Source organism: Prionailurus viverrinus, chromosome F2 (assembly GCF_022837055.1).
Source record: "Prionailurus viverrinus isolate Anna chromosome F2, UM_Priviv_1.0, whole genome shotgun sequence".
NCBI classification, from domain to species: domain Eukaryota; kingdom Metazoa; phylum Chordata; class Mammalia; order Carnivora; family Felidae; genus Prionailurus; species Prionailurus viverrinus.
The window spans coordinates 66,744,800-66,767,541 of NC_062578.1; the positions used below are offsets into that span (position 1 = coordinate 66,744,800).

Genomic DNA, 22,742 nt, shown 5'->3' on the forward strand with positions numbered 1-22,742 from the left:
TAATGATTCCTTAAAATTGTGTCATTTCACACATATTTAATGCGTTAGCATTTCTATAACAAAAATTATACTATATGTTAACTAACTGGGTTTAAATTTAAAAAACTATATGTTTGCATATAAAAGCTACAGCATAGAACATTGATGAACTTTAGGAGTTGTAGAATATCTTAAACGTGTTATTTTTAGTTACCCTTGAGCTAATTTTAAGATAATTGTTTTCTCACTGTAGGAAGAAGAAAGTAGGGGTTAATAGAAATTCCTTGACTTCCACGGCAGAGCTGGGCAAAGAATTCATTCTCTGAACTTTGCAGATCTTACTATTAAGCGATAGCGTGCAAATTAAATAAGAAAATTATCATTAATTCTAAAAACTACATCCTGCAAGGTTTGACATGTGAAATGTGTTGAAATGACTTGTTATTGCAAAGACAGTGGGCACCTGTGTGTGTGCTTGTGGCACTTGGAGGTACTGAGTGGTACATCACACGTGCCTGCACCTTGAAGTTTCCTCAGCAGCCTTGGGCCAAGACTGGCACCCAAATTACCCTAAAACCAAACAGATCCCACGCACCATGGGAATCCCGAAGGAAGTGGAGTAGAGGAGACGGAAGGGAGTTATTCCACTGTAGGAACTGACATTACCCCAATTTTTAGGTGATTTTTGTTTTCTTTCATTTATTTGCGTACAGTGGGAAGAAGCTCAAGAAAAAGACTTTCATCTGAAGTCAGAAAAGAAAGCTTCGGCTCTCTCAGATGCATCTCGGAAGTGGTTTCTGGAGAAAGAGCTAGATGATGCTTTAGAACATGCTGAACATCCGTATAATACAGGTGCGTGTCCATGAGTGCCTTTCTCTTCATGACAGTACACATTCATCCATCACAGGTAGGCTGTTTGCTGTCGTGAGCAAATCCCTGAGCTGTATTTTGGCACTTTATTCAAATGATTGCTCAACTAAAAGGTGATCACTAGTCATCATTTTGGGGGTTGCTGGGGCTTATTAAAACAAACAAAACAGGCAAACAAACAAAAAAACCCAGCTCCAGTCAAGAAAAATCTCTCAACCGTCCTGTAGAATTCTGTTTTATTCCATGGTTTCACGGTCCTTGGTATCCCCTTCATCTATCAGGATATGATTTGTTCCCAAAGTGCTATTTCTAGTTTATTTTGGTAGAAATTGTGCTTTGCCAATAGCCGGTCCTCAGAACAACAGTGTAGTAAAGTAGCACAAGGAAACTTGTTATAACCAAACGTTAGGTTTGGGTTTACAGGCTTGCAGTGGCATCAACTGAAAACCTAAATTACTGTACTTAGAATTCTAAAGTAGGGGCGCCTGGGTGGCTCAGTCGGTTGTCAGTTGAGCGTTCGACTTCGGCTCAGGTCATGATCTCACATCTCACAGCTCCTGAGTTCAAACCTCACATCGGGCTCTGTGCTGACAGCTCAGAGCCTGGGGCCTGCTTCAGATTCTGTTTCCCTCTCTCTGCCCCACCCCACTTGTGCGCTCGCTCTCTTTCTCTCTCTCTCAATAATAAACATTAAAATATATATATATTTTTGGTGCCCCCAAATAAGCCCTGTACCCATTTGCCTTCACTGCCCATTTCCCCTCACTCTCCGCCCAGCCCCTAGCTCCCACTAATAAACTTCCTGTTCCACCATAGATTTGTCCGTTTAGGAAGCTTCATATAAATGGAGTCCAGTGATCTATGGTCTTTTGTGTCTGACTTCTTTCACTTCGCATAATGTTTTAAGGTTCAGCCATGTTGCAGCACGCATTAGGATTTCATTCCTTTTTATGGCCTGTATTGCGTTGTGTAGGTATTCCACACTTCATTTATCCATTTAGATTGTGTCCACTTCTTGGCTTTTATGAATAATGTCGCTATGTGCGTAACTTTTTAAATTCACAAATTTGAAAAGTAGAAATGTAGGTCAGGTGCATCATCGTCTAATTATGCCTACTTTTTAAACTCCTCATTAGCCCTCGTACTTTTTTTTGTGTGTGTGTGTATTTATTTTGAGAGAGAATGCGAATGAGCATGGGGCGGAGGGGGGCAGGGGGAGAGAGAGAATGTAAAGTGGGCTCGTGCTGTCAGCACAGCCCAATGCGGGACTCCATCCCACAACCATGAGATCATGACCTGAGCCAAAATCAAGAGTTGGATGCTCAACTGACCGAGCCACCCAGGCACCCCAGCTGTCATGCTTTAGATTTAGGTCCCAGATAGCACCCCAGCCCACAAAGAAGCAGGGAGAGAAGAGTGTCACTCGTTGCACAAAGTAAATATTTACAGGGCTAGGTGGCTCAGTTGGTTAAACGTCTGACTTCATCTCAGGTCATGATCTCACAGTCTGTGAGTTCGAGCCCCGCGTCGGGCTCCGTGCTGTCAGTTCAGAGGCTGGAGCCTTCTTCGGATTCTGTCTCCCCCTCTCTCTGCCCCTCCCCCACTCATGCTCTGTCTCTCAAAATATGAATAAACGTTAAAAAAAAAAAAAAAAGTAAATATTTACAACCGGCCTACAGAAGACAGTAACCAGTGGAGCCGCGACCTGTCACTAACCCTCTCACACTCACCCCTCCTCTAGGAAGAGACAATTCATGTGGCTTTTAGAGAAGCTATGGATTTAGAAGTACAAAAAAGGAAGAAACTCTAAAGAGCTTCTTCCCCTTCCCTCATCAGAAATCAGTAGTCTTGCGTATTGGCCCCGCTGCCTCCGTGGGCTCTTCCCACCATGCTACCTAACTTTTTTTGAACTTTCCTAAATTTCACCAACGAGAGACCATTTGGTTAAGAATCGTCCATTTTTCAAAAGGCAAATGTGTAAGGATTTGTCATTTTCTTAATCAGGGTGTATAAATGAAATCAGTCATTTGATCTTAACACTGGAAGATAATCAGCTGTAATTAGGAAAATGGCATTTTGATTGGAGGCGCTCAGCATTGGTTTGTCACTCAGGGCCTAGAATAGAGGAGTATGCGGTAGGAACCAGATAAGAGTGTGCCAGTGACGGGTCATTTATTTCAAATTTTTGCTTAGTGTCAAATCTCTATTAGCAGTGGGGGAGGAAATTCTTATTATTTTCTAGAAAACAGAACCTTCTGGACAATGTGAATGGCCCTTGCTACCCCTAAAATCCCAGGTCCATAAACTTACATTGTAGCTGAATAGTCACGTCCTGTAAAACAGTATTAGTCCAGAGTTTTATTTTTTTATTTTTATTTTTTTTTAGTCCAGAGTTTTAAACGGGCAAAAGATACGAATTTACAGTTCTCCAAAGAAGATACACATGACCACAATACACATGAAAAGCTGTTTAACTTCATTACTCATCAGGGAAATACAAACCAAAACCACATGAGGAAAACATTTTTTAAATACAAAAACACAGATACTATTTCACACCCACTAGCATGACCGTAATTAGACAATAATAACACGTGCTGACGAGGGTCAGAGAACAATTGGAACAGTGCTAGAGGAGATGTAACGTGGTGTACTTTGGGAGACAGTCTGGCAGCTTCTCGGAGGGCTAAGTGTAGGGTAGCTGTGTGATCTGGCAGTTCCATTCGTAGGCATGTGCCCGGGAGATTCGGAAACACGTCCACACAAAAACCTGTACGTGAATGTGCATAGCATCGTTATTCATAATAGCCAAAAAGTATAAACAACCTGGATATCCATCAGACCAGGAATCGGCCAACAGAATATAGTATATCCATACGATGGAAACTTCCATAGCAATAAAAATGTGGGTGAACCTTAAAAACCTTATGCTAAGTTTAAGGAGCCAGACACGAAAGTACACATAGCCTATGATTTTATTCATGTGAAATGTTTAGAACAGGCAGATCCATAGAGGCAGAAAGTCGATTGGTGGTTTCAGGGGGATCGGGAGGGTGACCACAAATGGCTGCGAGGAGTTGGGATGATGAAAATGTTCTAGATTAGTGGTGATGGTTGTACAACTAATGGTTGTACAACTCTGGGAATATACTAAGAACGCTGAATCGTACACTTCACCAGGATCAATTTTCTGGTATGTGGATTATATGTCAGTGAACCGTTATTTTAAAAAAAGACGTTAGTAAGTGCTGTTCCCAGGTGGTAACAGGTGGGGCCGTTTGACCAGGTTTTAAATTACTGGGCCTTTAAAAAGAGGACAGGCCTGGTGCCACAGGAACACACTCAGAGGGAGGGTTTCACCACGTGGCGCAAGACCCCGGCCCGGGCAACAGGCGCACCGGGTCCTAGTCCCAGCTTTATGGTCCGTGAAACTTGGCCGGAGTCACTAAGCTGTAGACCTCGGGGCAGTTTATTTAGCCACTTGTGTTTCTTCATTTGGATTTGTTCAGAAATGTTGACTGGTCTTCACTTTGCTCATTTGTAAAATGAGAACATAGAGCCCGGGTGATCTTCCATTTTGTTACGGCTTTCTAGCATGGCGGTACACCATTGTCTATGGCAAAACCATGTACGGACCGTAGGCCCCTCTGAGAATCTTCCCAGGAACATGCGCACACACACACAGAGTTTCTTCCCTTATAATTTTTGTGGATTCACCAACCAAAGCCTCCATGAACTCCACTCATACATGATAGAACATGTTGGATGCAATGAATCCATGGGAGAAAGTTGCCCGTGGTGGTGACAGAAGTTAGACCGGCTGGAGCAGAGTAGTTATCGAGACCACTGAAGAAGACAGGGACCATCAGTGCCAGGCTCAGGAATCGGGCCACATCCTGTTTGCCAACCTGGATACACAGCAGAATGACCTGGAAACACTAGTGTAGGGCTTACCTCCTGGGGAAGGAACTTGGTGCGCAGGGTTACAAAAAGGAAGGAATTGTAGTACGTACCTTTTATTCCTTTTGGATTTTGTGATACTCACAATACAAATTCAGTACATAAATACTGATTTAAACTAATATGAATCACCTTTGGGGCTTTAAAATATATTACATTAAGTGAAGAAAAAGAATAAATCGTGGTACAAAAGTACATGAAAGGAACTTTTTGGCTTTTTACTTTATGCGTTCTAATTTGTTACAATCAGCTTTTTTTTTCTTTTTTTTTTTTTTTTTGGTAAATTACAGATTAAAAAAATACATACTCAGGACCTCACCTACAGTGATTGAATTAGGGAGAATTGGGATAGAAGCTAGAAAGCTGGATTTTTGTTGTACAATTTCATAGGTGAGTCTGCTCAGCAGTGTGTGAAACATGGCTGTAGGCAGAGGGGACCATTCGGCACTGGAACAGGTACCTCGTGTTTACACCGTGGCCCTTTGTGAAGGGGATGTAAACAGCCACGGGCACGATGGGTTTTAGGGGACGGATGCGAGACAAGGCACAGTGGGGTCTCAGACGTGGAAGGATCTGGAGAACCAGGGCCTGCCGTGTGAATCCTCTCTGCGACACTACAGTAGCGAATAGTGCATATCTAGCTTATGCCAGAATATTACAGAGCTGGCGAGCTCACTACCTGATTCTATTTCTTCCAGTATTTTATTTAAAAGCTATGTCTTCCTTCTGTAAAGTTGAATAGGGTTTTGTGTGTGTGTGTGTGTGTGTTTTAGTAAATTCTCTCATTAGAAACCGTTCTTTGGAGCAAATGCAGATTACATCTATTACCTCTGCCACATGACAGCCCTTCAGATATTTTGAAGACGAGGCTTACATTCCATTTCCCCACACCAGTTCAAATTAGTCATTTGATAATTAGCCCCAAATAGTCTTAATGACTCATTGAACCATTAGCTAAAGCCCTTGAGACCAGGTAAAAGGCAGGCATCTTAATGAGTCAGTGTAACTCCAGTGGGCCTGACTCCTGGAGGCTTGGACCCTAGTAATGGGAGTAGAAAGGAAGGAACAGTCATGACTCTTGTGAGGATGAAAAATCAAAAAAAGACCTTGGTGTTTTACTGGATGAAAGGCTGTAGGAGTTGGAGAACAGAGAAGACACAGCTGAGGGGCAAGTATAACTTTTGAGATGAGAGTGATTCAAACCAGGGGAGGCCCCAGGTCGGTTCTGGAACACTGCTGTGCCAGCTGCTCCGGAAGGTCTCAGGGGCGCCTGCCTCTCGCAGCTTCTCATTTGCTCTCTGCTGCTGAGATTAGGCCCCGTGTGCAGGAAGCCGCCAGAGGTGGGCTCCCAGTAGTCCTCAGGGAGGGCTTGCTCATCACAGTTCATGATCTTTTCCAAGAAATGTTTGGGATCTCTGTCCTAACGTCGCTACTTTTGCATTGTTTGTTGGCTTTTTGTTTTAGCTAAAGGTGGGGTTTTTTTAATGTATTTATTTTGAGAGAGTGGGGGAGGGGCAGAGGGAGAATCCCAAGCAGACCCTGTGCAAGCAGAGCCCAACAGGGGCTCGAGCCCACAACCCGCGAGATCATGACCGGAGCTGAAATCAAGCATCGGACGCTTAACAGACTGAGCCACCCAGGTGCCCCTTGGGGACATATTTTAAAAACACCTCTAGCTAGCGGCGCCTAGCTGCCCTGCCAGTGGGATTCTCTCTCTCTCTCTTCCTCTGTCTCTGCCCCTCTCCTGCTTATGTGCTCTCTCCCTCTCTCAAAAATAAATCAATTAAAAATAAATAAATAAAATACGTCACCAGAACTTCAGCCTTCGCTGCACTTACCCTGCCTCCAGAATGTTGACGGCGGCTCCTCTCGATAGAAACATTAGGGGCTTTCATCCTTGGCAGTTGTAATTTCCTAGGGACCGTTTGCAATTAAGAAAGGCTTCCTACTCGCTCCCACATGTCTTCTCTATCTCCTCACTGCTGTGACAGTGCCCAGATGCCAAAGTGGACAGGCTGCCTCAGGCTATGTGCCTAGAACCTCACAATTAAAGGACAGTTCTGAAGTGGATTCCTCAACACACAGTAAGTTGATAAGCAATAAATATTTCTTCGATCATTTATCATTCATTCACTTATTTATTTAAAGTTTTATTATTTGAGAGAGAGAAAGAGATCACGTGAGCTGGGGAGGGGCAGAGAGAAAGGGAGAGAGAATCCCAAGCAGGCTCCTTGCTGTCAGCACAGAGCCCAACTCGGGGCTCGATCTCGAGAACCGTGACATCATGACCTGAGCTGAGATCAAGAGTTGGACGCCCAGCCTACTGGGCCACCCAGGTGCCCCTCTTCTGCCATTTAAAATTTAGCATTAACTTAAGCAAGATTGTGGCTTGAATTATATTTACAGCATATTGACGCCATTTTCCCAGGGCATGGATAATGGCAATCCTGAAATGGAGGGAGCAAAATTCTCAAATTTCTAATGGGGAGTTAAAAAGAGATCAGACCGAAACCAAGTCAGGAGCGTTTGCCAGATATCGATGCGATTTCGTTAGCACCGGAATGAATTTCATTGTCCAGAAACGGTTGCGGGCTGCTACAGAAGTCTGTTACTCACTACATTAGTGACATTCGTAACTGTTTTTTACATCCTTCTGGAAAGAAAATCTGAGCATTGGTTTTCAAAGCTATTACATATTTGAAATTTTCTGACTCTCTTCTTCTGGGCTGGGCTCCATCCAGCAGCCCCTGAAAATGTGTGTTTGCTCTCGGCACCGTGATGGACCGCTGAGGCCACTGGTGTTGGAACTGCTGGAGACCATCGGCTTCATGCTGATGAGCTGAACTCTTTTGTTGAGAGCAAGTGAGAAGAAGAGCAGGGGAAGGGCAGAGAGAGAGGGAGAGAGAGCATCCCAAGCAGGCTCTGCACCGTCAGCACAGATCCCGATATGGGGCTCAAACTCCTGAACTGTGAGATCATGACCTGAGCAGGAAGTCAAGAGTCACCCAGGCGCCCTGATTAGCCAACCTTTGATCCCTCCACTTGATCCACTGAAGTTTTATTTTTGGAAGGGACAGGGTGGGTCAGAAATATGGTCATTAACTCATAAAGGAGCTGACAGTTTTCCCAATAAAGTATTTGATTTCTTTTTAAAATGGGGGAAGGAACAAGAAACCCTGTTAGACTTTGATTTCCACCGACTTTTTCAATAAAACTGTCATATAGAAGAAGCGGAATTTAACAAGATCTTCTGAGTTCTTTTAGAAGAACAGATTTTTAGGGGCACCTGAGTGGTTCAGTCGGTTGGGCGTCCGACTTCAGGTCATGATCTCTCAGTCTGTGAGTTCGAGCCCTGTGTTGGGCTCTGTGCTGACAGTTCAGAGCCTGGAGCCTGCTTCAGATTCTGTGTCTCCCTCTCTCTCTGCCCTTCCCTCACTCACGCTCTGTGTCTCTCTCTCTGTGTCTCTCAAAAATAAACATTAAAAAAAAAAGAACAGATTTTTATACAGTGGCCTCTAAAGACAAACAAGCTTTATAAGAAATATACCTAATAAATAACAAGTCATGAGACTCTAGTACTGTATATTTTTGTTAACTCATACTTTACCTGTATCTGTAAATTCTGTGTCAGAATATGAATTAAACCAAAAGCCATGCATCAGTCAAATGAAAGTACACGAGATTCTCAACTGTTCTCTATGCTGACATGTCAGAACTTAAATTTTTAGTTAGATAATTCTAAATTAGAAAATCAAGTTCAAGACATTTGGTAAGTTTAGGTTATTTAGCAGCAAAATAAGACCATAAACGTTGTATTCCTTTGCAGGAAAATATAGTTTTCTGGAATTGGAGCTGACTGCATATGTAACTACATTTAAGAGAAGTGGATTTTTTTTTTTTAAGTTTATTTATTTTGAGAGCGAGAGCATGCCTGTGGGGGAGGGTCAGAGAGCGGGAGAGAGAGAATCCCAAGCAGGCCCCACACTGTCAGCGCAGAGCCCACGTGGAACTCAAACCCATGAACCATGGGATCATGACCTGAGGCGAAGTCAGACACTTAACCCACCGTGCCACCCAGGTACCCTGAGAGAAGTGTTTTTTTAAGGTGCTTTTTTTTTTCTTCAGATTCCAGTGTTTACTAGCCGGCCCCCCCCCCCCCCCCCCGCCACCCCAACTCAGTATGAAATGGCTGTTACACTTGGTTAGACACACTGTAATATTTTAATTTGACTCTCCCTGTGTTGGCCACTATTAAAACCATTTATTTGTATTTAGTCATTGGGAAAGTAGTCTTGGTATACATTTCTAAATATTAATTTTGGCAACTCAGAATGCTTTGTTTCAATACCATTAAGTATCATAGTGAGGAAACTTACTGTTGCAAAGAACTCACTCATCCTCTCTTGGACAAGATTTGTTCCTAATTTAAAAGATTGACGGGGTGCCTGGGTGGCTCAGTCGGTTAAGCATCCAACTTCGGCTCAGGTTTAAGCCCTGCGTCGGGCTCTGTGCTGACGGCCCAGAGCCTAGAACCTGCTTGGGATTCTGTGTCTCCCTCTCGCTGTCCCTCCCCCGCTCTCTGTCTCAAAAATAAAATTATTTATATTATTAAATAATTAAAATATATTAAATAATTAAAAATACTAAAAAAACTATTGTTAATAAAGATTGTCTATCTCCCCCAAATAAAAAACAAATGGTAAATAACCAAAAGTAGATGAGTTCTCTTTCTCTGATAACATTCATTCAATTCAACAAATAAAACTTGGCTTGTAAATGGAACAGTATAGGGAACAACACATTAAGTTTTTTGTTAAAGAAATTTGGTTTTTCAAATATCATTTCATTACTGATTTTTTGCAACATGTTTACCTTTAAAATCCATGCTGTATCGTTGCTAATATCAGAACATTAAACTATTGTTACCTTAAAATTTTGTTTTCAAGTTTCTTTAAATCAAAGAAGAGTACAATGGGACACCATGGAACAGGATCTTATGGAGAGAGTGAGAAATCTTCGCCAGAGGCTCACGGCCCAGGCTCGTAACAGATGCCGAACACCTCATCTTTTGGCCACGTAGGAGGCTGGTCACCTTGAGGTGGAGAGAGAGATACCTACTTGGCAATCAGTGGCACTGATTTTTACATTATTTATTTTATATCCCTACAGAAATCAACTTCTTGTATAGAAAAATGTATGTATAAAAATTATGTGGACTATTTCATTCTGATGCTTTTGGGCTTGTAAATGTCTTCTTGTACTTTTCATAATAAAATTTGTGAAGCTATTAAAGCTCGTATTAGGATCTTTCAGGTCACAAGGACCAGCATAAACCTCTAACTTTAGTTGATGAGAGTTTATTTTAAAGATAAACAGAAAAGTAAAGAACAGGAAACCATCTCAACAACTGTCCGACCAGAACTGAGGGGGAAGGCAGCAGGAAATTTAGGGCACCGACAGTGTGCACCACAGCGTGCTGTCCCCCGGCGGCGGGGGTCTCCTCTTTGCTGGCAAGCCCACCCTGGGGTCTCCGTCTCTCCTTCTCCGGACAGCACTGGCCGCTCTCTCACTTGGGCCCTGAGCTCCATAACAGGGCTCCTCACAACTTCATCATCTAGGGCAGATTACTTCTGGAACCTTCCCTGAACCATTTCTTTTTCTTTTTTTTAAAGTTTATTTATTCTGAGAGAGTGCATGTGCATGTGCGTGTGCAAGTTGGGAGGGGCAGAGGGAGAGGGAACGAGAATCCCAAGGCTCAATCCCACAACCTTGGGATCATAACTTGAGCCAAAATCAAATGCTTAACCGACTGAGCCAGCCAGGTGCCCCCGTGAACCCCTTTATAAAAGGAAGGTAAAGGGGCACCTGCCCTGCTCAGTTGGTAGAGCATGTGACTCTTAATCTTGGGGTTGTGAATTCAAGCCCCATGTTGGGTGTAGAGATTACTTAAAATCTTTTTTTTTTTTTTTTAATTTTTTTTCAATGTTTTTATTTATTTTTGGGACAGAGAGAGACAGAGCATGAACGGGGGAGGGGCAGAGAGAGAGGGAGACACAGAATCGGAAACAGGCTCCAGGCTCTGAGCCATCAGCCCAGAGCCTGACGCGGGGCTCGAACTCACGGACCGTGAGATCGTGACCTGGCTGAAGTCGGACGCTTAACCGACTGCGCCACCCAGGCGCCCCTAGAGATTACTTAAAATCTTAAAAAAATAAAAGGAAAGATAGAAATAGCTCAGGGACTTGAGGTGAGGATTAAGATAATGTAAAGTTCTGGTATTGTGCTTGACATATAGTAAGCATGTAATATGTAATAGTAATTCTTGTTTCTGTGGTCATAAAGCATAATCTTATAGTAAACCAAATACTTCAGTAAGCAAAATGCTCTCTTGGCTAATAGGCAAAGTCCTGAGGCAAGGCATTGGTTTCCCAAGAGCACTTTCTTCAGTCTACTTTTTTGTTCATTTGCAGGTCATCACAAACCTGCCTTCAAGGGCCAGGCTGGTGTGTGTTTGGCAATAGGGAAGTCACAGAATATAAAATGTATAATGATGGGAACTTGGGTGAACTAGAAATTGCTTGGTCACTTAAAAGCATTCAAATTCTAAAATATTCCCAATCCTGGGGCGCCTGCGTGGCTCAGTCATTAAGCGTCCGACTTTGGCTCAGGTCATGATCTCACAGTTGTGAGTTTGAGCCCCTCATCAGGCCCTGTTCTGATAAGCCCAGAGCCTGGAGCCTGCTGCAGATTCTGTGTCCCCCTCTCTCTCTACCCCTCCCCTGTTTGTGCTGTCTGTCTCTCTCTCTCTCAAAAATAAACGTTAAGAAATAAATTTTTAAATATTCCCGATCCTGCCAGCCAGAATCAGCTGTATAAGGCCCATTTTTACCTCTACTTCAGGTCCCCTTCTGTGAAAACTTAAACCTACTCAGACTGGTTTTGCAACTACCCACATCTCTTTTATAGTATTACAGTATTTCATTTAAAAAAAGCTTCCCTTTATCCAGTGAAAGGGAGTTATGCATACTAACACCCAAATGAAGTTCGTACCACATTCTTAATTTTCTCTGAATCTACAGTTCTCCCAGTAATACTCTTGCTAACGTCACTGCCTTAGCAGATTTCAGATATTTGCTTGACTCTCCGGTCATATGTGCTTGGTTGGCATTTCAAAGGCTATCACACTTCATAAAATACATAAACACATTTCTGATTATCTCTTTCTGCTTCTTGGCATAACTTCAACTTACCCCCAGATTCTTTATAATGTAAATTCTCTGGGAATTGAATAAAGGTTGAGCTTAGCAAAAATTCTTCCCACTCCTGGTATCTTCTCTCTGGTACTCCCTTGAATCCTTGAATTTGTGAAAGCAGAGCAGTTTCCAAAGGCCTTTTCATATTTATTACATTCATAAGGTTTCTCTCTGGTGTAAATGGTTCAGTGTTGGATAAATTCGGGGCTTCAGCTAAATTCTCCACATTGGCTGCACTTAAGCACTTCTCTGCAGTATGAATTCAGTGGTGTCAAATAAATTAACCCGTTTAACGTTTATTACATTCATATGGTTCTTGTCTAGTACGAGCTCTCTGATGTTGAGCAAGACTTGAGCATTTGCTAAAGGCCCTTGCACAGTCAACCACCGCCCCCGACCGTCACAGCGGCAAGAGCCGCTACAAGGACTGCGAGCAGGTTGACTTATTAGTAGGAGTGCATCCGGCACAGCTTCTGGAGTTACTATCTGGACCCAGTTAGGAGACACACCGCATGGTGATCTTAACAGGAAAACTTTAAGATACAATGAGTTATTAAACTATAAGCGAGTAGCTAACTTAAAGATGTATAGATGTAAAGGGTACCCAGGACTGATCAGGGGAGAGTAAATGAAGGACTAACTCGGAAAGGAGGCTCCTCTTACTCCCTGGAGTGTTGTCCGGGGGGGGGGGGGTGCCCCCTCTGCACTGTGCGTGTTGAGAGGGCCACGGGAAACCACCCTCCGGGACACAGCAAACCGAGGCTGGAAGGCAAGTGCCGAGAGCGTGTCAGGGGCTGCTTTCTGGCTCCAGACCTGGAACAGGCCCTCTCCGTGTTGGGAGGATTGTGGCAAAGTGGTCATCGGGCCGAGGCCCTGGAGTCACTGGGAGATTGGGCATTCAGGGCACACGGCTGCGGCGGAGTACCCCGGCCATTCCCACACACTCTCACTGGTTATGAGAAGCGGGGCAAGAATAAGCAGCACAGCACCTGGGAACTAAGAGGAGGCCCATTCCTCCTGCCGCTTCCTCCAGCACCCCCTGCCGACAGCTTGCTGTCCTGCACACCGTAGAAGGGCTGGAATCCAGGGGGTTATTGCAGGGCAGGTAAGGAAGGGTGACGCTGGAGCTGAGAGGCGATAAACTGGTAACTGGCATTCCCATGCAATTAAAAGTGGTTCTCACACTTGACTTCATTGGTTGACAGCGATGTGGACTCAATGTTTGCCTTTTTTAAATCAAATTAAGATGCCAGGGTTTGCCTGGCATGATGTGGACGGCAGAATCCAAAAGCCCAGGAAGGTAGGAATGTAGGAGTGGACTTATTACATACGAACTTCCGGCTCACGGCCCAACCACATGCTCAGCCCCAAAGACGCTCCCTTCGTTGAGGCACCGAGTGAAGGGAGTATCTGTGAACTTGAAAAGCTCTGTGGTGGCATTCTGTGGGTGATGCGGGAGGGTGAGAGATGCCGTTGTTGATATGCTCCCTGATTTCAGTGCAGGTGACGGGATTCCGTAGTAGCAGAGGCTAAGTGGCGGCATTCAGCTACCAGAGACAACCATTTAGAGCAGCGGGCAGCACAGAAGCTGCAGTAGTAGCGTCTTTGGGCTCTTGGTAATGGATTCCCTTGTCCCTAAGAAGGAAATAGTTGCGGGGCGCCTGGGTGGCTCAGTCGGGAAGCCCCTGACTTCAGCTCTGGTCATGATCTCTCAGTTCGTGAGTTCGAGCCTGCATCGGGCTCTGTGCTGACAGCTCAGAGCCTGGAGCCTGCTTTGGATTCTGTGTCTCCCTCTCTGTCTGCCCCTTCCCCTTCATTCTCTCTCTCTCTCTCCCTTTCTCTCTCTCTCTCTCTCAAAAATAAATAAACATCCGTGCACCTAGGTGGCTCAGTAAGTTAAACGCCTGACTTCGGCTCAGGTCATGATCTCCAGGTTCATGAGTTGGAGGCCCGCATCGGGCTCTGTGCTGACAGCTCAGAGGCTCTGTGCTGACGGGCCTGGAGCCTGCTTTGAATTCTGTGTCTCCCTCTCTCTCTGCTCCTCCCCCACTCACATTCCGTCCCTCCCCCCCCCCCCACACTCTGTCTCTTTCTCAAACACTAAAAACAAAAATTTAAAAAAAGAATGAACTAGTTGCCAAAGAAGAATGAAATAGTTGCCAGCCTACGAAAATGTTGCTTGCTTGATATATGTAACAGGGAAACTTCAGACCTGGTGTCTGAAAACCTGACTTGAGCCGTCACAGTGGAGACCCATGCCTGTCACCCTTTCCAGACCTACACTCATTTCCAGATCCAAAGCCATCTGACTGAAGGGGGGTGGGGCAGGTCCCCTTGAGGAAGGGTCCTGCAGGAGTGAGGGCCACATATTATGCTATAAATAATCCCCCAAGCTTTTCCAAAGGGGCCTGTTGCCATTTACTTGAAGGATTGGTAGTAGGGAAAAGAAAGCACCCAGCCCTTCCAGGAGTCCCTAGACATTGGCTCTAAATTGACACCAATTCCTGTGTCCACCAAAGTTAGAGCTAACGGTGGCAGGTGATAGGGTCTTGGGACAAGTCTGAATCCCAGCGGAGGCAGTAGGGCCATGAAGCCAACTGCGGTTCTTTTCTGAGTACCTGAATGCATACTCGGAATAAACACATTCTACAAATGGCAGAATCTCCGCAGTGGCACTACGACTCGCTGACCAAGGGTCCTTACGGTGAAAAGAGCTGAGTGAAAGCCTCTGGAAGGTGCTTCCTCTCAGGATAGTAAACCAAAAGTATTACCGCATCCCTGATGGGGGAAATTGCAGAGGTTAGTGCCGCCGTCAAAAACTTGAACGGTGAAGGGGAGATACCAGCTATCACATCTCCATCTAAGTGGCTATTTGACCTGTGCGGCACGACAGAGTTATCAGAAACTTAACTGGTGACGGCTGCAATTGTAGCACGTGTTTCGGACGCAGTCGCAACACGGCCCCCGTCCCGCTACGCCGCCGCAGCGGCCACCGGCACCAACTCCCTAAGACCCCTCTCCCTCCCCTCTCGGGCGCTGCCCCCTCCCAGCTCCGCAGCCCACCCTGCACGGCGGTGCTCGGTGCCCCGCGCAGCCTGGCCGGCTCGCAGACCCACCCTTCCCTGCTGTCGAGCGAAAAGGACCAGCCCCCTCCCGGGACCACCTGCTCCGGCGCCTCCCCGAGCGAGCCTTGCGCCCGCGGCGCCCGCAGCGCGCTGCTGGACCCCGAGCACCGGTGCCGCCGAACCCCAGACCGTGCGCCCCGCCGGCGACTGCGGGTGCTCCGGGGCCAGGACAGGAGGACGGGGGAGAGTGGCACGGCTGGGGGCGGAGGGGTGCGATTCTTTCTCGAGGGCTTACGAGGTCTCGGCCCACCCGGCGCGGACCAGTCTACTAGGGTGCCCCCGGGTCATCGTGCCTCCGCCTTCCCGTCCTCGGTCCCGGACCCGAACAGAGAAGGGAGGCTTTGCACTAAACGCAGCGTCCCTGCGCCGGTACTTCCGGGGAGGCAAGACCGAGCCTAACGACACACTGGAGACCTCTCTGCGGAAAAGCGCGGACGCCAGGGGTCTTTCTGTCCTCAGACAAGCAAATAAAACCCTTGGTGCTGGCAGGAGTGGAGACGGGGAGAGAACAAAAGTATTGTGCCCCGTGTGAGGATCGAACTCACGACCTTCAGATTATGAGACTGACGCGCTACCTACTGCGCTAACGAGGCACCTACGGGCTGTTCGCGGCCGTAGGGTAATGAGGCTAGTGCGGGGACGGGGCGCGCATGCCCAGAAAGCGGTGGCTTTATTTCTGTCTGCAATGGGTTGTGAGACCCCACAGCCGACGCTGGCGCCAGACCCGCGTCCTTGGCAACCAACTACCCGCGCTGAGTTTTCCTCCGCCTGCTCCGCTGTTTGTCAATCAACAAACACTCTGGCTTGCTTGACCCCACTGCGCTGAGTAGTGAGGACACGGAGGAGTGGGATTCTTCCTGCTGCTGTACTACCTTATTTTTGTACAGTGTTTGCACACTTGTGATCAAGTGAAACTCTTACTGGGCACCTACTGTTTTCCCGGCCCTGTGCTGAGTGCTGAGTTCATAGGGACTCCCAGCCTCAAACTTGGGAGTGGAAGCGCAGATGCATAACGATTTGAAAACACACACTTACAGGCAAGCACACATGCACACCCTTCCGGCCCCACCGCGGATCCCCGATCCAGCCTGCCCAGCCCCTCCCGGCGCCCCAGGATTGCACCGCGGCCCGGAGCTCGCCGGCTGCGCCACTCTTAGAAGCGACAGCAGCTCAGGAAACGACACCTCGCCACAGCCTCAGCTTTTTGGAAGTCCCCTCTCTTCCTTTGCCCTCCCCTCCCCCTAGCCCTTTGCATACTACATTCATTGTTAAAGGAAACTATGTCCCTATCATACATGGAAAGCGACTTTTTTTTTAATACACTTTAAAATAAATACATAACTATTAAACTAGTAAATACTTTTCCATGTACCATCTGGCACACTTACCATTACGGCACACTTAAAATCTGTATATTTCGCTGTATGTGAATTTTACCTTAAGAAACGTAAATTAAGAATGAACTCCAGCCGACGACCGGCGTGCAGAAGGGCTTTGGGGGCATGCACTGACGGTTGGAAGTTTGAAGTGCTTCAAAAACTCAGGCAGTTTGCTGGCGGGCCAACTTCAAGGACAGCGAGGTAGAGATTCGAAGTCTGCTGGAGCAGAGGAATGTTAATGTAAATCTTGGCGGTGGGCATACTGACACTCACTCTACAAGCCTTTCAAGGTTTTCTATTTTTCTGAAACTTGTCCTTATAAAATGTTGCGGGAGGAGTTTTTTTTTTAAATCACCCAGAATTTGGGAGAAACGGTGGGATGTTAGGGGCGCGAATGGCAAGGTGGGTGTGAGGAGGTGGAGAAAATACTTTCGTCTTCAGACCAGGCACCAGAACTCCTGAGAGCTGGGGGAAAGAGAGTCGGGGGTGGGGTGGGTGGCAGATCTCTATATTTTGGAGAGAGACCCCTGGAGTGCGGGAGGTCAGCGAGACCCACACGGGGAAAGACTGCGAGCGAGCTCCAGGGCAGATGAGGCCGGGGGACAGGGGTGGGCTCTTAAGGGCATCGAGTCTCTTTAGGGGGAGTCGCTGGTCGTGCAGGCAGTCTGGACCCAGGACTCGTGGATGGGTTCCACCCAATCCTAGGGGAGTTCCCCACACTCACTGTGGCGGGTGGAAGCCCCACGACTACCCAATCCTCGGGGCAGCTCTACCACCCACGCTCCCTGGGAGTGGGGGGATCCAACACAGGGGCGGTGCTCGAGGTGAGGTCGCTGCACAACCTCTCTCCGCCCCCCCCCCCCAACCCGCGGGTGCAGGAGCTCGAGGCCGGGGGGGGGGGGGGGGGGGGGGGGGGGGGGGCGGGCAGAGTGATTGGAGAGGGAAACCCCCAACACACACCCTCATAAGAACCCTTGTGAGGTCCCTGTCTACCACTGTTACAAACTGAGTCGCTCCTGGGTCCTGCAGGCCAACAGATAAACTCACCCACTGTTTGCCAGGGTTATGCCCTCGGTTTGTCCTCAAGTCGTTGTTAGGACTGCAAGACATCGCAGAGCCCAAGTCCATGAACAGGGAACTGGCCACAGGAATGAGGGTCTTTCCAGGCTGAAAACAAGAACACAGAATGCTCTATGCCTGATATGAAACAGGTGAAGAAAGCAAGGGCAGAACTGGGTGTGGGGTGTGCTGTCGTTACAGTATGAAGTGGGGGTAAGAATATTCGTATTTGCTAGTATTTGCACCCTACATCTCTGAACGGATACACAGAAAACTAAGATCAATGATTTTTATGTATTGGGAGTGGGTGGAAATGATGGTTAGAGGCAAGGATAGGATAAAGACTTTTTTTTTTAAAGTAAACTATTACTTTTTAACAGTTTTAGATTTATGGAGAAATTAGATAGCAGAGTTCCCATAAAGCCCACCCCCAGTTTCCCCTATTACCAACATCTTACGTTAGTGTGGTACTTTGGTTACAGTTAATGAACCAGCATTGATATATTATTGCCTGAAGTCCATCTTGCCTCGGATTTCCTTAGTTTTCCCCAAATGTCCTTTTTCTGTTCCAGGATCCCATGCAGGCTCCCACATCACATTTAATGGTCATGTCTCCTTAGGCTCCTCCTGGCTGTGGCAGTTTCTCAGTCTTGCCTTGTTTTTGGTGGCCTTGACAGTTTTGAGAACTGGTCAGATACTTTATAGATGGTTCCTCAGTTAGGGGACTTGTCTGATGTTCTTCTGGGGTGAAGGCTTTTCACTGTATACCTTTGAAGAGTTGAAAATAAAATACTCAAGTGTGTTAATCTATTGCCTATTTAAAATTATAAATCAACAAACCTAAAAGAGACCCAAACTGCAGGAACTAGGAAGGAGGAGGAGGAGAAGGAAGGAGGAGGAGGGAGGGGAAAGGGGGAGAAGAAGGGAAAGAGGAAAGGAAGGCGGGGGAGGGGGGGGGGTGGCGACAAGGTGAAGACAAGGGAAAGGAGGGAGAAAAGAAGGAGGGGAGGCCTGGGGTGGGGGGCGTGTTTGCACGGGGCACCCAGTCTTGGCCGAGCCCGATGGCCGCGAGGGGGAGCTTTGCCCAACCCTCTCCGCCCTCACCCAGCGGGGCTTCGGTTTGCCTGGCGCCGGAAGGCGGGATAAGGGAGGCGGGGCGGTCCGTTTGGTTCTAGAACTTCTTCGGGCCCTTGGCCGGGGCACAGGGGCGGGGAAAGGGGAGCGGACGCGGGGATGGTCTGGGGGTGCGGCCACTCGATCTTGCTGGGGACACTGCGCCACGACTGCGTGCGGGGAACCAGTCTAGGCCCCTACATAGGGGACCCCACATCATCACCCAAACGTACTTACGGAGAGTAGATCGCAGGAGTTGGGCGGGGCGGGGGGAGGAGGTACAAATATTCCACTAAAAAGAGTGTCTCCATCTTTCAAATACGTGTGTCACCAGTTCTCAAAGACTTTTCCGAGCGAGTCCCTGTACTGAGACACACACGTGCTTCCTCCCTGCCTCCACGAGGCCCACGCTCTTGCAGAACCTGGGCAGGCGCCGGGTCCCCACTTGGCACCTCTTGGATGCCACCGGCTGTGTTCTGATTGAGTCCGGAGGAAGGGGTGGTCAGTGTCACCTGCCCACCAGGGTCGCAGACTCAGGGTCGCAGACTACCAGGCCTGGCTGGTAGTGGGTGACTGATGGCGGAGGCCTGGCAGGACCTCAGGTTGTGCCAGCGCCGGAGGTGGGGGTGGGGGGGAATCCCCAAACAAGCCCTTTCCACCTCCTGGCCCTTAGACGGGCTGTTCTCCAGGCTCGCAGGCTTTTCCCACCGTCAAGCACCTTGTGACAGGGACCTCTTCCTTGCCTTTCTTCAGCCAAGCAAAAAGTCACTCCCTCTGCAAAAATCTGATCCCACTTTCCTTGCTCATCTGCTTCTTCCCCCACTCCCTGCGCCGCTCCCTTGGGTGGACTCTGGCGCTTCTTCCTCCCAGCGTACACTTTTCCTGAGGCGGCGCATTTACTCCGGGAACAACCTGAAGGGGTCAGCACCACCCCTGTTCTGCAGCTACAGGTGCACAAACTCAAATTCAAGGCGATTAGACAACCGGCTTAAGTTGGAACCGCTGGTAGCAGGGCCCGGGCGGGGGCAGGGCGTCAGACAACGCTGGGCCTCTCTCCCCCAACCCCCAGCAGCAACTGACGAACGTGTTGCTTCACGTGCGCCCCCTGAAATAAATTGGAAACATTCAGGCACCTCCTTGAAGAATGTTGATGTCTAAACTTTTTCATTATAATTGCAGTCACAAAAGATGTAATTTCCAGTGTATGCAAATTTTCTAAAAATAATACTGTTTTTTAAACATATATCCAGTGAAATCAAAATATCCTATGAATTCCATACAAATAATAAGCTATTTTGTTTTCTTTTTAAGAGGTGGGTTTTTTTTGTTTTTTTGTTTTGTTTTGTTTTGTTTTTAATTTTAGAGAAAGAAAGAGTGAGGGGAGGAGCAGAAGGAGAGAAAGAGAGAGAAAATCTCCGTGCTCCACACGGAGCACAAGCCCGAGGTGGGTGTCCATCCCACGACCCTGGGATCGTGACCTGAGCTGAAAACTAAGAGTTGGACGCTCAACCCGCTAACCACCCGGGTGCACTCTGCCCCCCCGTAGTCTATTTTAAATTTATATGGACAAGCTCCCTTTTAGCGCTGGTTAAGTTTGCATTTATTTCACTTCCCTGCCCCGAACTTCTATTTCCATTTTATTCCCTGCTCCTAGAGTTTTGACCCCATATAATACATATTCTGATTAATAACTGTAGTCGATCGCCTTAACATGTCTCTCAGCAACAAAAATAGGTACATAAACTGCAGTCTTCTTGTTTCTTCATGACCATAAGGCTCTAAGGGCCAAAAATTTCTTCTAAATTGACATATTGCTATTTTTATTAGTACGGGTGAATCAAAAAAATATCTAGATCTGAAGAATAATTATTAAATGAAAAAAATGTAAAACTTAACCCAAAACAAATATCCAAGAGATGGATGCAACATTCTAATCCTCTGTAGTTCATAGAGTGTATGACTATTACTTTTTGCCAGAATAAGATGGGTTTCAACATTAATTTTATTCCTGTTTTTCATATCACAAACAAAAAAACCCCACCTCTTTTTAAAAAATTAATAAAACAGCTTATTGTTTGTATGGAATCCATACAAACTGTTCACATAAAGAAGGAAAAAAGGTGGAAAGGGTTTCATTTCAGCACTAAAACTCAATTCCTTAAGCATGTTTCAAGTTATAGCCTAACAAATACTTCAAAAATCATTTTCATCCATTTAGCAGCTTGGTTGGTCCTCTTTCAGTTTTGAATTGAAAGCCACAATAATTAGTCATTAGAATCTTTAGCTCTCTCAACTTTTCTTTTTTTAATGTTTTTTATTTACTGTTGAGAGAGAGGGAGACAGAGCATGACTGGGGGAGGGGCAGACAGAGAAACACAGAATCTGAAGCAGGCTCCGGGCTCTGAGCTGTCAGCACAGAGCCTGATAAGGGGCTCCAACCCATGAACCATGAGATCGTGAGCGGAGCTTAACCAACTGAGCCACCCAGGTGCCCCTAGTTTTCTCAACTTCTAAGTGATGTTGAATCGAACAGTCCCCTTACTGGAGGGGCCAGAGGCTTCCACACCCATATGTTACAACCCTGAAAGTGGAGTAAGAGCAGATGGGAAACAAGCGATGGAGAAGGAGCAGTGGCCTAACCCACCCCTGCCCCCCACCATCCAGCTGATCAATTTTAGGACCTCTTCATATACCCGTGGGTGTACTGACAGGCAACAGAGACTGTTGTGAATCCATTTTACAGAGTGGAAAGTGTGTGTGCTTGAGTGTGTGTGTTTGGAGAGAAGGCCTCAGGGCCAGCTGAACAGGGTAACTTCATGGAAACATATTCAAATTATTGCTCTCCCAGGGCCTGGATGGACCCAGGCAGAGAGGCCACCCGGGAAACCCACGACACAATCCAGGCCCAGGGCGACAAAAGCCCTACCAGGCGATGGCTGTGGAGACTGAGATTAGGGAGCCAGTGGAGACACGTACTCTAGGAACAGCCAGGACTTGGGGTCTGGCTAACTGCCAAGGATAGAGAGAGAAGCCAAGAGGCACTCGAAATTAGGATGAACAATGTCCAGAAAAGTCCTGGTGCCATCAACAGGCAGGAAAACAAGAAAGAGGGGCCTGTTTAGGGGAACCCAATAGATGCTGATTTTGCATATTTTATATTACACAAATAAGACATGTTCATTATAGACTACATACCTACACACCTACTCTCTCAATCTAAAATTGCCTTATTAGTGCTACTTAACAAATTCTTCAAAACTCAATGGCTTAAACGGCAAGCATGTATTTTTCTTTTTTAAAAATAGCTTTATTGAAATGTAATTCACACACCATCCAATTCACTACCCATTGTGCTAAATTCAACGATTTTGCTTGCTTGCTTGCTTGCTTGCTTGCTTCCAGAGAAAGAGTGTGCACAAGCGGAAGAGGGGCAGAGAGGGGGGTGGGGAGACACAGAATCTGAAGCAGGCTCCAGGCTCTGGGCTGTCAGTGCAGAGCTGGATGTGGGGTTCAAACCCACGAACCACGAGATCGTGACCTGAGCTGAAGTCGGATGCTTAACTGATTGAGCCACAGAGGCGCCCCTACATTATTTTTTTTAATTGTGGCAGAAGATAGATACACCAAATTTACTATTTTAACCATTTTAAGTGAGCAATTCAATGGCACCAGGTACATTTACAATGTCAGGCAACCGTTAGAACTATCAATTCCCAAAACCTTCGTGTCACCCCAAGCAGAAACCGTACCCATTAAACAATAACTCCCTCTTTCCCCCACCCCCTTGTTCCCGGTAGCCTCTCATCTAGTCTGAATGGATTTGCCTATTCGAGATAGTTCATGTACATGGAATCATACAATATTTGTCCCTCTGTGTCTGGCTTATTTCACTCAGCATAACATTTTCAAAGTAAGGATGTATTTTTCTTGCTCGCAGGTATGTGGGTTGCTGGGCCTGCTCTAGGCTGAGGTTGAATTCCGCTCTGCTCATTGTTGTCCCCACC

General features: G+C 46.7%; 1 protein-coding gene, 1 long non-coding RNA gene and 1 other non-coding gene across 14 annotated transcripts in view; 1 reads left to right on the plus strand and 2 right to left on the minus strand.

Moving 5' to 3' along the window:
- Window positions 1-10,028, plus strand: part of TBC1D31 (TBC1 domain family member 31) — a 75,039-nt gene extending 65,011 nt beyond the window's left edge. For 6 of the 8 annotated variants that reach the window (XM_047842196.1, XM_047842199.1, XM_047842197.1 and 3 more), the window contains 3 exons: window positions 693-831; window positions 6,801-6,893; window positions 9,756-10,028. In XM_047842196.1, the coding sequence (XP_047698152.1) occupies window positions 693-831; window positions 6,801-6,893; window positions 9,756-9,889 (366 nt within the window). In that variant the 3' untranslated portion in view covers window positions 9,890-10,028. Of the gene's footprint in view, window positions 1-692; window positions 866-6,418; window positions 6,430-6,800; window positions 6,894-9,755 lie in introns of those variants that run through there. The other 2 variants (XM_047842198.1, XM_047842200.1) reach the window with 2 other exon arrangements.
- On the minus strand, window positions 3,203-19,744 carry LOC125156300 (uncharacterized). Of its 5 annotated transcripts, none has more exons than XR_007148531.1 (6): window positions 18,972-19,744; window positions 18,084-18,393; window positions 17,614-17,733; window positions 16,625-16,782; window positions 9,736-9,901; window positions 3,203-4,757 (listed from the first exon to the last, which is right to left on the minus strand). It is a non-coding gene; the product is annotated as an uncharacterized LOC125156300 (long non-coding RNA). The 5 variants fall into 5 exon arrangements; XR_007148532.1 differs by lacking the exon at window positions 18,972-19,744 and adding an exon at window positions 18,730-18,756; XR_007148534.1 differs by lacking the exon at window positions 18,972-19,744 and having other exon boundaries at window positions 3,203-3,619; window positions 18,084-18,489.
- TRNAM-CAU (transfer RNA methionine (anticodon CAU)) lies at window positions 15,708-15,780 on the minus strand. The gene has a single exon. It is a non-coding gene; the product is annotated as a tRNA-Met (tRNA).
- Window positions 19,745-22,742: the final 2,998 nt, after the last annotated feature.